The sequence below is a fragment of the Buteo buteo genome, chromosome 5 (genome assembly GCF_964188355.1).
Source record: "Buteo buteo chromosome 5, bButBut1.hap1.1, whole genome shotgun sequence".
Taxonomy (NCBI): Eukaryota; Metazoa; Chordata; class Aves; order Accipitriformes; family Accipitridae; genus Buteo; species Buteo buteo.
In genome coordinates this window covers 50,053,381-50,065,880 of record NC_134175.1, presented here as the reverse complement: position 1 = coordinate 50,065,880, position 12,500 = coordinate 50,053,381, and the positions used below count along the sequence as shown (strand labels likewise).

At 40.5% G+C, this 12,500-nt stretch overlaps 1 protein-coding gene across 4 annotated transcripts in view; it reads left to right on the top strand.

Moving 5' to 3' along the window:
- The window catches only part of ZEB2 (zinc finger E-box binding homeobox 2), a 115,402-nt gene that overhangs the window by 68,599 nt on the left and 34,303 nt on the right, over positions 1-12,500 (top strand). For 2 of the 4 annotated variants that reach the window (XM_075028966.1, XM_075028965.1), the window contains exon 3: positions 3,784-3,880. The exons of the other annotated variants lie outside the window; for them this stretch is intronic. In XM_075028966.1, coding sequence (XP_074885067.1) covers positions 3,784-3,880 — 97 coding nt within the window. The remainder of the gene's footprint in view (positions 1-3,783; positions 3,881-12,500) is intronic. 4 annotated transcript variants of the gene reach the window in all.

The following is a 12,500-nucleotide window of genomic DNA, read 5'->3' as shown; positions in this document are numbered from 1 at the left end:
CTGCAGGGAAAACTGTCCCTTAGAATCAGCTGCTCAGATGTAAAATTGCTGTTGACTTGATACTGAGCTAAACCAGAAGTGGTATTATCTCTACCAAAAAGGGGGAGAAAGTCTACGCTGATTGGGAACAGAGAAAGTTCCCAGTGGTTTAGGTCAGAACGTGAGGTGTTACAGCAAAAAAAAGTAAATAATCTCCATGCATCGGCCATTTGTCGCAAGGGCTCTGCCTGAAGCTTTCTCACCTCCACCTAAGCACTTGCAGATTTGAAGATGACCGTATCCTAGATGAATCTGAGGAATTATTCTATAACTAACAGCAAAATACTTTGGGGAAGCCTGATCCTGATAAAACTGTATTGCCAGTAGGAAGCGTTCAGATTTGTACTGAAAACTCAACTCATGAGGTCAAACTATCATCCAGGATGAATTTGAATTTTTTTTTTTTTCCAAGAGTGACCTTATCTCCTCTGAACCTTTTGCATTGCACTATATCTTAATTGAAACGTAGGTTCTGTACTTTCTGCTCAGGGATTTTGATAAGTGTTTGCAGACTATGTAAACTTCTGAATAATAACTTTCATGGAGCCAGAAGGTTCCTTAAACATCTTTAGTATCATTTTGTGCAGTATTATTCTGCTCTCTAAGATAATGCGTTATCAATACTTCATAAGATAGTTTCAACCCAAGAAGGGATAAAATTCAAACTATTTTTTTTTTTTTAGGGTGTAGGCCATAGATCATGCAGCTGTCAGCAAGCAGATAATCTTGATGACTAAAATGAAACCAATGCAAGGAAAAAGGTGCCCAGCTTCTATCTTGAGGGAGGGAGGCAGGCCTTGGTTAGTAAGTTACAACTAACAGGAGCAGGGAGCAAAAAAAGTTGTGTTGTTGTTTTTTTTTTTAAATAAAAGTTTTTCTGTTCACTTTGGGTGTCAGCTTGGGGAAAAAAAAAAAAGGAAAAAAAATTCTGATGGTTTAGGCTGAAGAAAATCTTCCTTTTCCTAATTTATTTTCCACCTCTTGGCAAGGGTGTGCCAGTGCAATGGGCTGGGGTTATTGCCATGCTGGTGGGGTGGCAAAAAGGGAAAGTTTGAGAGAGCGCTCTTGGAAGGGGTGGAGGCCTTTTGTTTCCTGATTTGTAGAAAAAAATGATCATTTTTCAGCTATCTCCCAAGGCAGAAGTTATTTAAAGCGTTCTTAGAAAACAGATGACCCTCCCCCCCAACAATTAAAAAAAAAAGGAGCAGGAAAGGTTTGCTTAAATTTCTGAACTGTCTTTCCAATCATGACAATCAGGGCAAGGAAATTTATAGATGGAATTGGAGAATCCAGGAACAAAAATGAGACACCTCAATTAAATTTAAAAAAAAACCAGTGTTATAAAAAAAAAATAATAATTGAAGTTTTAAGGCAAATTGCACCAAGAAAAGATGTCTCCGTGATGGAAAGCAGCACCGTAAGTAATGCTCAGGAGTTACAGTTTTGGCTGTTTTCAGTGAACAGAGCTCACCTCTAGTCTGAAAGCTTTACTTGGGAGAGTAATCCTGAGTTACCTGGGTCCCACTGAGGCCAGAGCACTCCTGACCATGTCGTCTTCCATCTTAATGCTCCTCAAATGGAGCAACAGATATTATTTACCTGATGATGTGCAAAAGCGCTAAGTACTTTGGTATATGGGAAATACCATATCTCATCAGGAGACGATAAAGGACGGTTTGGATCACGGGACGCGTGGATGTGTTTTGCAGACATGTGGACTGCACAGCAAAACCCGCTCGTTATTCGTTCAAAGTTGCAAACTCTTCACTGCAATTATTTTCCTTTCCTCCCTCCCCCCCCCAAAAAAAGGTCAAGCACAGCACTGGTCTACCTTTCAAAGCATGACTTGTTTTATCGGTCCTAAATGCTCCGGTGCCTTTGAAGAAAATGTCGCTGTTGTGCTTTTAAAAAATAATAAAAGTTATGGGATCCCTTTGAATTCGGCAAATGTTGGCAAGATTGGCAGGAAAGACACGGAGCGTTTCAAAGTTCTGGTATGAAGAAAAAGATTCTGAATAAAACAATTTTATGTGATTTTGCAGGTGGTTTGAGCTATCATTTTATATGTACGTTTGTACCACTGCTCATTGGAATGTTCATATAATACTGACCTAATTATGCATAGAAAAAAGATAAGCCATTTACTTGATTCATTTCTTCTTTTTAAATCAAGAAAGGAACAAAAAGGCTCCTATTTTCTGAAAGAAATTGTTCGCTTTTATTGCAGAAAAGTAGCAGCTTGTGCAGAACTAGAACTGTAACAATTTTATATTCCAAAGGTTTTGTGTGTATTCGGTTAGTTACAGTAATTATACCCAATAACTGACAGCCAAAATCACGTAGGAGAAAGCAAAGGCTGTTTTCTCACACAGGCCCTGCTGCAGAACATCTGCTGAGAGATTTGCATATTAATTAACCCATATTAACTCTAATTATTCTGGGAAATTATCAAATAAATTGAATTTTCTAATTTTAACCTTTCTTTTACTTGACGCGTGTCGAGGCTGAGAGGACGCACCAGGCTATCTCACCTGGGCAATGAGCAAAGGATCTTTTCTTCCCCCTATTTTTTTTTTTTTTTGCTCCCTTAGACCTGGGGCAGCCTGGGGAGCTTTTGTGTGCCTGGTGCTTTTTTGGCTCCCGCGCTCGGTCGGGTCTCGGCGCATTTGCTGCGCGACGGCACATGTGTGCGTGTGAGCACAGATGGTGGATTTATACAGGGGTGAGGAAAGGTGGTACCTCCGAACAGTTGAGCAAACCTTAAGTTTTTTTTTTTCTTTTTTTCTTTTTTTTTTTTTTCCCTCCCCAGCCTGTTGTTTAGGCCTGAGCAAATAAATGGGAGTTTAATTCAATTAGAGCCTGGCTTTAGTCAGTTGCCTCATGACAGAAATTATTCAATATTTTTTCCCCCTCACATTGTTTGGTTTACACATCGCTGACTCCCTCGCTTTTGTGCTCTGTTTAGAGTGGCCGTAATGCGGTGAGCTTTTGTGTCTGCCATGTCGCCGTCCCTTTCACCGCTGTCTGGTTTTGTCAGTCCTGAGGTGCAACGATGCTATTTTGAAAACAGAAAGGTTTTAATGTATTAGGAACGGGGCCCGCGCTTGCACAGCAGCAAAATGTTGGAAACAAAGCTCGCGAGCCAGGACCGGTGACCGAATTACAGCCGGGCTGGGGGATGCTCTGGGGTGGGATGAAGGGGTGGGGGGGACACCCCGAAGTCCCTGGGGTCCCAACCCACCACGCGGGGAAGCCCGTAGCCTCGTTGCACGCCCGGCCCAGCTCTGCCAAAGTTGACGGCCTCGGCATCCTAGACGTGTCCAAACCCACCCCGTTCCCAAAACGCCCTGGGAAAGCTTTTCCCGGGAGCTCGAGAGGCGAGCAACAGCTCGGAGGGAGGGTGGCGAGCCCTCCTTTCCACCTTGATGGTCGCAACCTCCTCTCCTGGGAGGTGGGCAGGTGATGGTGGGTGGTGGTGGTGGGGTCACCCTCTGAGCAGAGCCCATCTCCCCCATTGCTCCTCCCGATGGGCTCGGCGCGTTGCGTGTTACCTTTTAGGCGCAAGATTTCCCGTTGACACCGGGAAACTAGAAAACAAGAAAAAAAAAAACCAACCCCAAAAAACCCAACTCGAACCAACCCAGCTTGGGCTGCCAAAGAAGCAGGCAGGGATTTTTCAAGGCAATTGTGGGTTTATATTTTTAGTTTGTTGTGCTTTTTTTTTTTTTTTTTTTTTTAATGGAGAGGCTAGAGCTGCACAATGCTTTTGCGTGGAAGTTTGGAGGTTTCTTTCCAGAGAAGTATGTCTTTGGGAGGCAAGATGTGGCTACGTCAGAAGAAGGTAGGGTTCACATCTAAGAGTTTTCTCTCTAAACTTTTCACGAGGAAACGATCACCCCTCCTGAGCTGAAATACTGGGTTGTTTAGGCTCTAAATTGTGGGTTAAATGCAATATGAAATATGAGTCAGATGTGTAGCTATTAATCTTTGGGGCGGAGGAGGATAAAATGCCAGCAGATATAGAACTTCTTAATAGAAATAGAGAGTCATTATAAGGTTGCCTTTTTACATGATGGTATTACTCATTTTAAGTTACAAAATGACCAGTCTGTGATTTCTGAACATTTGAATGCAGTCCAGCTTTTATTGACTTTCTACCTACTATGTGGTTATAAAGTTGAGCAACCTTTTTGGAAGAAGGTGATAGACACAATATCTATTTATGCAAGGACACATTTCCCTTTTCTTTATGTTCTGTTTATTCAAGGTTTTGTTTCCAAGGTCTTATTACTATAAAACTTAAAGCGAGACAAGGTCTGCCCTCATGTCAGATAACAACACCAAAACAATTCTGATGGTTCAGTAGCTTATTATTTCATACTTCCAGGTCTTAAATAAATTACAGTTATTTTCACATTCCTCCTGAATACCCTTCAGGCATGATAATAAGTGCATTTTTCTGAAAAGACTGTTAATATTTCTTTTATTCTCGTTGATTTTAAATATTTTGTTGAATTGTCATGTACAATAATAGTGAGATGGGGTCTTGCTAAATTTCTTTCAGTGTGATGCTTATATTGTTTAGCTTCTTGACATATTTTACTAATCATTGCAGAACTGTTGGCAAATAGATTGTAAATTACATTGAAACACAGAAGTGCAGCAATAGTTTTAGCATCTTTTCTCCAGCATTCCTTTGCTGCAGTCTTGCAGATTCCTTTTTTCTTTCTTTTTCTTTTTTTTTTATTCAGTAATCAAAGGCAATTATTGACTAGGGTTTTGAAGTGCAGATTATCAAGGTATTATTTCCTTAGAAGTGCAATACTGTAGGCTGTAGAAAGCAAGAGGACCTGAGTAATTTTCTAAAGAAGAGAGGGCACTAGTCTAAATGACTCAATGAATGACACATGTTTAGGGTTGTTTTTTTTCTTCCTGAAGCATCAGTATAATGCTTCTCTCCCTTTTTTTTTTCTTTTTTTTTTTCCTGCATGGGTTAAATGGGGTAATCAACACTGTTATAATTTTGCTAGAGGGAAAGAAATCTGTGGTTTTCCTTTTGTTTTGTTTTGTTTTTTTTTTTTTTTTTTAATATGTAGTTGCAGGGTGGGTATAAAGTTACTGTATTATAGTCTGGGAATAAATGAATCTGGCCAATTTAAGGTCTGGCTGAGTGATGTGCAGGACCAGATCCTGGTGCCACTGAAATGAAGGAGATTGTATCAAAGTGCCACAGAAGAAGCAATCGGTAGTGAAAAAGAGAAGAAGTTGTCCCAGAATGATGTCATTCTTCTCTCCTCCCATGATTACAGTGGTGCTTCCAGTAAAATACAGAACTCATTACAATTAGTTTTTCTTGTGTTTACTCCATCCTAACCTTAAGTATTAGAGCCAGGACGATCAGTAACATGCCACAGGTACATTTCCAAGCCCTCCTGGCTGGTAGGACGTGCAGCGCACAGCCAGTTCCCAGGTCTTGGTTGAGGTCCCGAGGGCTTTCCTCTGAAACCTGAGGTGAGAGGAATTGGGAGCATGCTAGTCATTTGTTTTGTTAGGAATAGATCGGATACCGTGGCACTTGTTTCTAGTACGTACTTCCCACTTGGAGAAATTACTACTGCGGCTGAAGTTTTGCAGTAATAGGGATTTATCCTGTACGCTGAATGACGCTTGTCTCTGGTGCCGTTTGCGTGCATTTACAAAGGATCTTTCCATTCCCTTTAGGTAACCAAGGTGCTAGTTTTGTATAAAAAGTGTGTTATGTGACATTTTGTAACTCCTCCTGGCAGTTGTGTGGATGTTAAGACCTGGGTGCTCAATGGTGCACCATTTGAATGATGTCTGTAAATATAGATTTACATAGCACATAATGACAGCTTTGAAGAATAAGTCTCATTTGACAGTTTTAAGGGATTTCACGAAACATTTCTTTGGATTTTTTTTAAATAATAAAATCTTCAACCTACGATATTTGGGTAGTTCTACCTTTCCTCCCACCTGCCTATCTAGTAGACATTAGATATGCAGAAACTCTTTCTGCCATTGTGTTAACAGTGGATTTGACTTCCTCTTGTTTGAGAACGAAGGATGAGTTGACTCATTTGACAAGAACATACAGACTGCTCATCCACAACCACTCAGCCACCATCCCAGTCATTCTTGACCAGAAAAAAAAAAACAACAAACTGCTTTCTTGATCTAGATTTACTTGGCAGGAGTAAGAGTTGATTTTTTTTCTTTACTTGTATTTTTTCTACAAAATACATCCTACGTGAATAACCTTAGGAAAATTTTATTTTTACCTCTCAAGTCTGCTAGCTGGGGGCTCTCCTCCCAGGTACTGCTACCTCCCTCATAACAGTGGGAACCTGACAAATTCTTCTACCCAACACAGCCCACAGCTGGAGGAGAATTATTCTGCTGGCAATTATAAACTTAAACTCTTCCAAGGAGACAGTGGGAAAGCTGGGTTCCTAAGAAATAATCATGTTCAGCTGTTGTAGCTCTGCCTGGGTGTGACAGCATTGTGCAAACTGTATTTCAGGCCCTTCACAGCAAAAGAGCAAGTTCTCAACAGGGTGATAGACACGTAAGGTGGAAAACCCACAATTTACTATCTTCCAGAAACTGCCATGCCCATACATTTCAACAGAAATTATCCTTTGCTGGATAAGTTATACTATAGCGAGACTACCACTTTTCTCAGGACTCTTCAAAAACGTGAGATTGTATTCCTGAAAAAGTTATATGCAAAAATGCGTAGGCCTCAGAAAACATGTTTTTCTTTAGTTAAGAATCTTTTCTTTCTACATAAAAGCTAAAAACAATAATGAAAATAATAAAAGTATCTTTGGGACAAAAGATAATAGACAACGATATAGGGTTCCAGCTCCTCTTTCATCTCCTCTGTCCCTCATCACCAGTTACTGCACTGAGGAAGGAGAACTATCAGACTTGGAGCTGTTCTAGTCCAGCAAAAGCTTTGATTTCCCCCCCGCATCCCCACCGCTACAATTCTTAAGCATACTGCATAGGAGTTATCACTACTGTTTGCAAATAGCCAGGAAAAGGGAGGGGGATAAAATATTCACCTCCAAAGTCAACACCGAATGAAGCTATGCATCTATATTTCTCTTTCAAGGACATCATCAAAACTCGTGGAGGCAACGCCGTCCACTGCAAACCATGAGACTGTATAGATTTTAAGGAAATAAAGAAAGCTAAAGTAACTGTCAGTCTCCAAACTGAAACATGGTAGCCTTTTTAACTAAAGAGAAAGTTATTTTCTCTTTTCTGAGGAGGCTTCTTCTTCAAAGACCTTATTGATGGGAAGGTAGAAGGAAACCTGACATCATTTTGGATTCTTCCCAGCCTACCTTCAGGCATCTCTTTCTACTGCTTCTTTCATGGAGGCACTCAAGTCTTAGTGTGACAATTTAAAAAATATGAAGCCTCTGGGCTATTATGAATTTCTGTCCCCAGAGAGAAACACAGCACAAATCTGACAGGCTAGAAGACTCAGAGGAATGGTCTATTTTCTATTATTTTGAGACTGTCGGCTTGAGACTGAAGGTGATATTGTTGGGGGTGAAACCCACATCAGTTTTTACGGGGGGTAACTCCTAACCGCACTGGAGTACTTGTGGGGATTTCAGAAATACAGGGAAACGAGGAAAGAGGTGTAAGGGCAAGAGTGAGAAATAAGAAAGAGAGAGGTGATGGAGGATATGTTGGCAGATGTCAATGGACAGCTTGGGTGATTCTGTGGATGACATGTGTTTTCCAGACAGAACAATGGCATCCAAACTGCTAATCAGAACACAGGGTTGGCTTCGTCTCTCCGCTGTAAATCTTGCATTCTTCTGTCTTTTCTGCTGCCAGATTTTTCAGTCGGTCAGTAGAAAAAGTGGACCAAATTCTGTAGTTATCTGGAGCTTTTTTATTGAAGTCAATGAAGTGGTTTAAAACCACTGTGAAAGTAAAAGGAAGGTAATTTAGTCAAAATGCAGATATGAAAATACCGGTGATTTCTCCTATACAAGGCCCAAATGAATGTTGCGAACTAGGGACTCTGCAGCCAGATCCATTCTGTTTTCTGGTTGCACAACATCTAGAACATGGGAACAAACACATGGGTTTTGAAAAGTGAAAAAGATTATTTTAGGCCTATTCATTTGGAGCCGGACTCAAATTGAAATAAATGGCCTTAAACATAGGAGAGTCCCTCAGTAGACCTCACAACTGTTCTTCATCCATCTTTTCTTGTTCACTTGTCTCTTCAGTCCTCAAAAAGATTAGACTATTCTTTTATTTTTAAACCGTATCAGTAGGATAACTCTGAGAATAGTCCTGTTCTTTATGTTTAAAGAAAGAGAAAAGCAGATTTTGGGGAGGGAAAGAGAAGTGTGAATGTATTAAGCTGCACTATTATGGAGAGAATTTCCTTCTGCTGTTTGATTCCTCATAAGATAATGTCATTGTAATTTCTTAAGACTTACAAGATGTGTCCCTAAATACTTAAAAATTATCAAAATCAGATCAAGGATACAGTTAAGCAACAAAACCATCTTCTTGAACATCATGAACATTGGAACCATACCAATTCCATACCCATTTCAAGCAAAAAACTGAAGGTATATTGTCTTCCTCCAGGCCATGCTTTTGTTTCTCCTGTGAACAAGCTCTATAATCTACCAGGAGAAAAGGCTATCTTGAAGGATAAATAAATAATCAATTATTTATATTTCTAAAAGCTTTCAGCTGTGCTTTTAATGCTGTGCAACCATTTAAAAGTACGTATTCAGCAGAGAAATTCCAGTCTGGGAACCTAGTGTATGTGATCTAATCAACACCCTCAAGATTCATAGGAAGACAAATCTGCTCCTGGTCATCACTCCAGTATGGAGGCAGCCATAAGCATAGCAGAGATTGGTTGACCACGCAATTGCCAAAATTAACGTCTCCCAGTCAAGACAGATAAACCTTGATGAATCCCATTGTTGTTAGCAGGAACAAGGAAACGAACCCTTCCTGAGAAGAGAAGCCAAGAGAGAGCCAAGAGCCTCACCAATGTGTAGCGTATCTCATGTGAAGGCACAACTTGGGTGATGGCCTCAGGACTCTAGCTAAAAACATAAATAGAAAAAAAAAAAAAAGTAATTTGCCTACATGATATAGGAGCGTTCCTTGTTATTGGAGTTCAAAATAGCATCACGGTTTCTTGTTGAAGTCTGTAGTGGGTTTGTTATTGGGGTTCAAGATAGTATCACAATCTCTTGTTGAAGTCTGTAGTGGGTTTAACTATTTTAACTAAATGTATATGACAAAGTACTTCTGTGTAAAGGCAACCTGGCAGGGTAAGACATAGGCCTGAGCATCAGCTTTTAGGCTTCAGGACTAAGCAATCCTTGAGGTCTGTGTTTCAGATTTCTCTATTTTTGCTCCCTTCTAATATCACATCTTAAGGACAGTTGAAGTCCTGTCTGTTGGCAAAATTTTGTCCTTTAAATCCTAAGTCTCCTCATTTATGGAGTTTACGTGTTGATGGTACATCCTATTAGAATCGCCGTTCCCATACCAATTATGGTCGCCTGAGAAATTTCTAAAATTAAATGTATTTTTATTATCAATGTACCTTCCCTGAGAGCAGTGTTTATTCTGGTGGGAAAAGAGTGGGTGTACCCTAAACTTCCTGTCGTATCGCTTGTATCGTCCTCATTTCTCTTAGGATGAGAGACACTCATTAGCAATAGAACAGAGGAGATACCAATCACACACACACAAAAAGCAGGTAGGGCCTTTTCTGTTTAGAGCCTGCAGATGACAAAAGCAAGGAAATGTAAGGGTAATGCTATTACTTCATTCTTAGATCATATCATTTATACTTAATGTGCTGCACAGTGTTGTGAGCATTACAGTATTTTGTTATCTACTGAGTAACAAAGCATAAAAACCCCAAACCTCTCTTATCTATATGCAGAATTTGCCCATATGTAAGTCTTCTTGCCCTAAACCCTTTGCACGCACCAAGCCGGAATACGTGGTCATGGCTTGGGAATGTCCAAGAACCAGTTGGAAGAAACCAGTTTCTTCTCTCCTGTTTCCAGGCTTAGCCAAGCTACTCCTAAGGCTTCTCCTGTGGTTTCTCCTCCGGTCATCCCACTGGCCACTCCTGACAGGGGCTGTCTGCTCATAGATAGGTCATAACGAGCGTGCCATTCTTCACATGGAGATGAAGCAGAGTTTTCATCATCCATCGAGAAGAAGGGCATATTTTTGTACTTAGGGGAACACTTTCATTTTCAGCTCGCTTGGCAAATTAATTGCCACCTTTGAGCAACCACTTACTCTTAAGTTACAGAAAAACCGGGGAGCAATATGACCAGTGACCTGACCGTCTAGCACACCTGAATTGGCTGGGCATTTCTCAAAAGGTTAGCCCCAATGCCTTGGCCAAGGCTGTGCAGAATGGGCCAGAGCTGGAGGAAACCAGCCATCCCCGTCCCGTGGCACGACACACGCTGCCTTTCCCATCCTTCATCCTGCAGGGAGCCGTTTGCATAAATTCATTGCAGATCAGGGAGAAAATTGATCCCTTACTTTTCAGTTCCCTTCTTTTACTGGTTGTCACAATCTTAACAGTACTTGACATCAATGGGAGTTACATTGTGGATTGGGGGCAGTGTTTGGCCCTTAAGCGTAGTTTTTGCATGTTAATACATTAGCAACTGATGTCTTATTTGTTCAGTAACTGACAGAATAATGTACAGAAAGCACGTAAGTATGAAAAGGGGCTAGTTAGGTAATGTTGAGCAGAACATCTTCAAGACAACACTGCAACCACTGTATTTCAAATGTCAGGCTAATTATTATCAACATTTAAATGTTAGCATGGGCCTTTTTTAATAGTGGAATTTTTTTCAGCAGGTACCATTATGGGAAGAAAATGTCACATGTAGTTCTGTCATCACATTGTCCAAAAAAGTACACAAACCAAGGAAATTCTTCTTAGAGACAGCAAAAAGAACATCTTGTTTCCTTCAATCTGACCGTAAAATTAATCTGCCTGATGATACTGTTTGGGTTATCATTTATTTCAAGGAGGCATGAAGAAGGTTTGCTAGAAAATAACAACTTCAACTGAAAATAACGTTTGTCAGAGCTAAAACCAGAGTCTTTTACACATAGTTTTTTGGAGATTCATACTTGTGCAGGTCCCAGTTGTCCTGGAGGCAGTTGAAGTCTGAGCTGTGTACTCTCTGGTAACCCCTTTGCAGAAAACAAAACTTGAATATGATTCGGCACAAAATGGAATGTAATGCCAATAATTCAGATACTTTTCCTCTGGTCTGATCCATCCCTTACCATGTAAACGCAGCACTAAATGCTAAATACTGCTTCAATCTGGGACGGTACCTGTGTATACTTATAAGCGTGTTTCACTAGTGCAACTGTTACACAGAATTGTCATTAATTCCTGTGAAGTTTTGGATACCGGTGCTGGTCTCTATTTATTACTGCTCTTTAGTTGGCTTTTTGCTATGCCTTAGAGTCAGATGTAAAATGAGTGTCTGCTCTGAGCCAGCCACCAGTGTGTTTTCCCTCACATTCGTTGAGTTGCAGGAGGACTTCTTTGAGTTCTTCTCTGTGGACTTGAAGAAACTTGTTTTTGTGCCACCTCTATAGCTCCATTGCACGTGTAAAGTTTAGGTGAAGCTTGAAGTTGCTTGCTTGACCCAGTGGAAAGAACAGAGTCTGAAGTTAGGATGCGTTGTGTAGGAGGGCTTTCATTTCTCGACACTGAGTGCAACTTTATGCATCATAAGTGCGAAAATAGTAATCAGCTTGAAATGCATTAAGTGTGCTTTGCCCTGTGACCCACATTTAAAGAAACTATTGTCAATTATTATAAAAAACAACAAAAAAAATCCTTTTTGTTTTCCTGTAAAGGCAGAGCTAGGCTGCTGAGGTATGTTTGTGCTGATGGTGGTGACAACAGTTAACTTCTGAAAGCGGGAAGGCAAAGGCTGTCATGATATTATATTGAATTTCACATCATGAGGCTGGGGGTTTTTTTTAATATTTCTGTGTCTGATTTGACACACAGAAACAACAAACACACACGGTTAGTCACCAAACTTCACAAAAGTCTGAAAAAGAAAAGAAAAATCCCCTGGCATGAGCATTGGTGAAATAGATGTAATTAGTGTGCAGAAAGATCCTCGCAGCCTTGTCTTTACCCACGTGAATAATTACCGAGGCCGTTTAAAATTGTTTTACCTGAATGACGAATTACGTCAAGGGGCTGTGTTGTGGACACGGGCATCCTTGGCTAATGCAGCTCTGCAAAAGATGGCAGAGGGCTTCTGTAAGTGAAGTTGACAGCAGTTATTTATTTAGTTTAAAAGTATTTACTACTATTTGTGAGAGAGAACCCTAAAGGTTGTGAAGTATTGTTGGCCTGT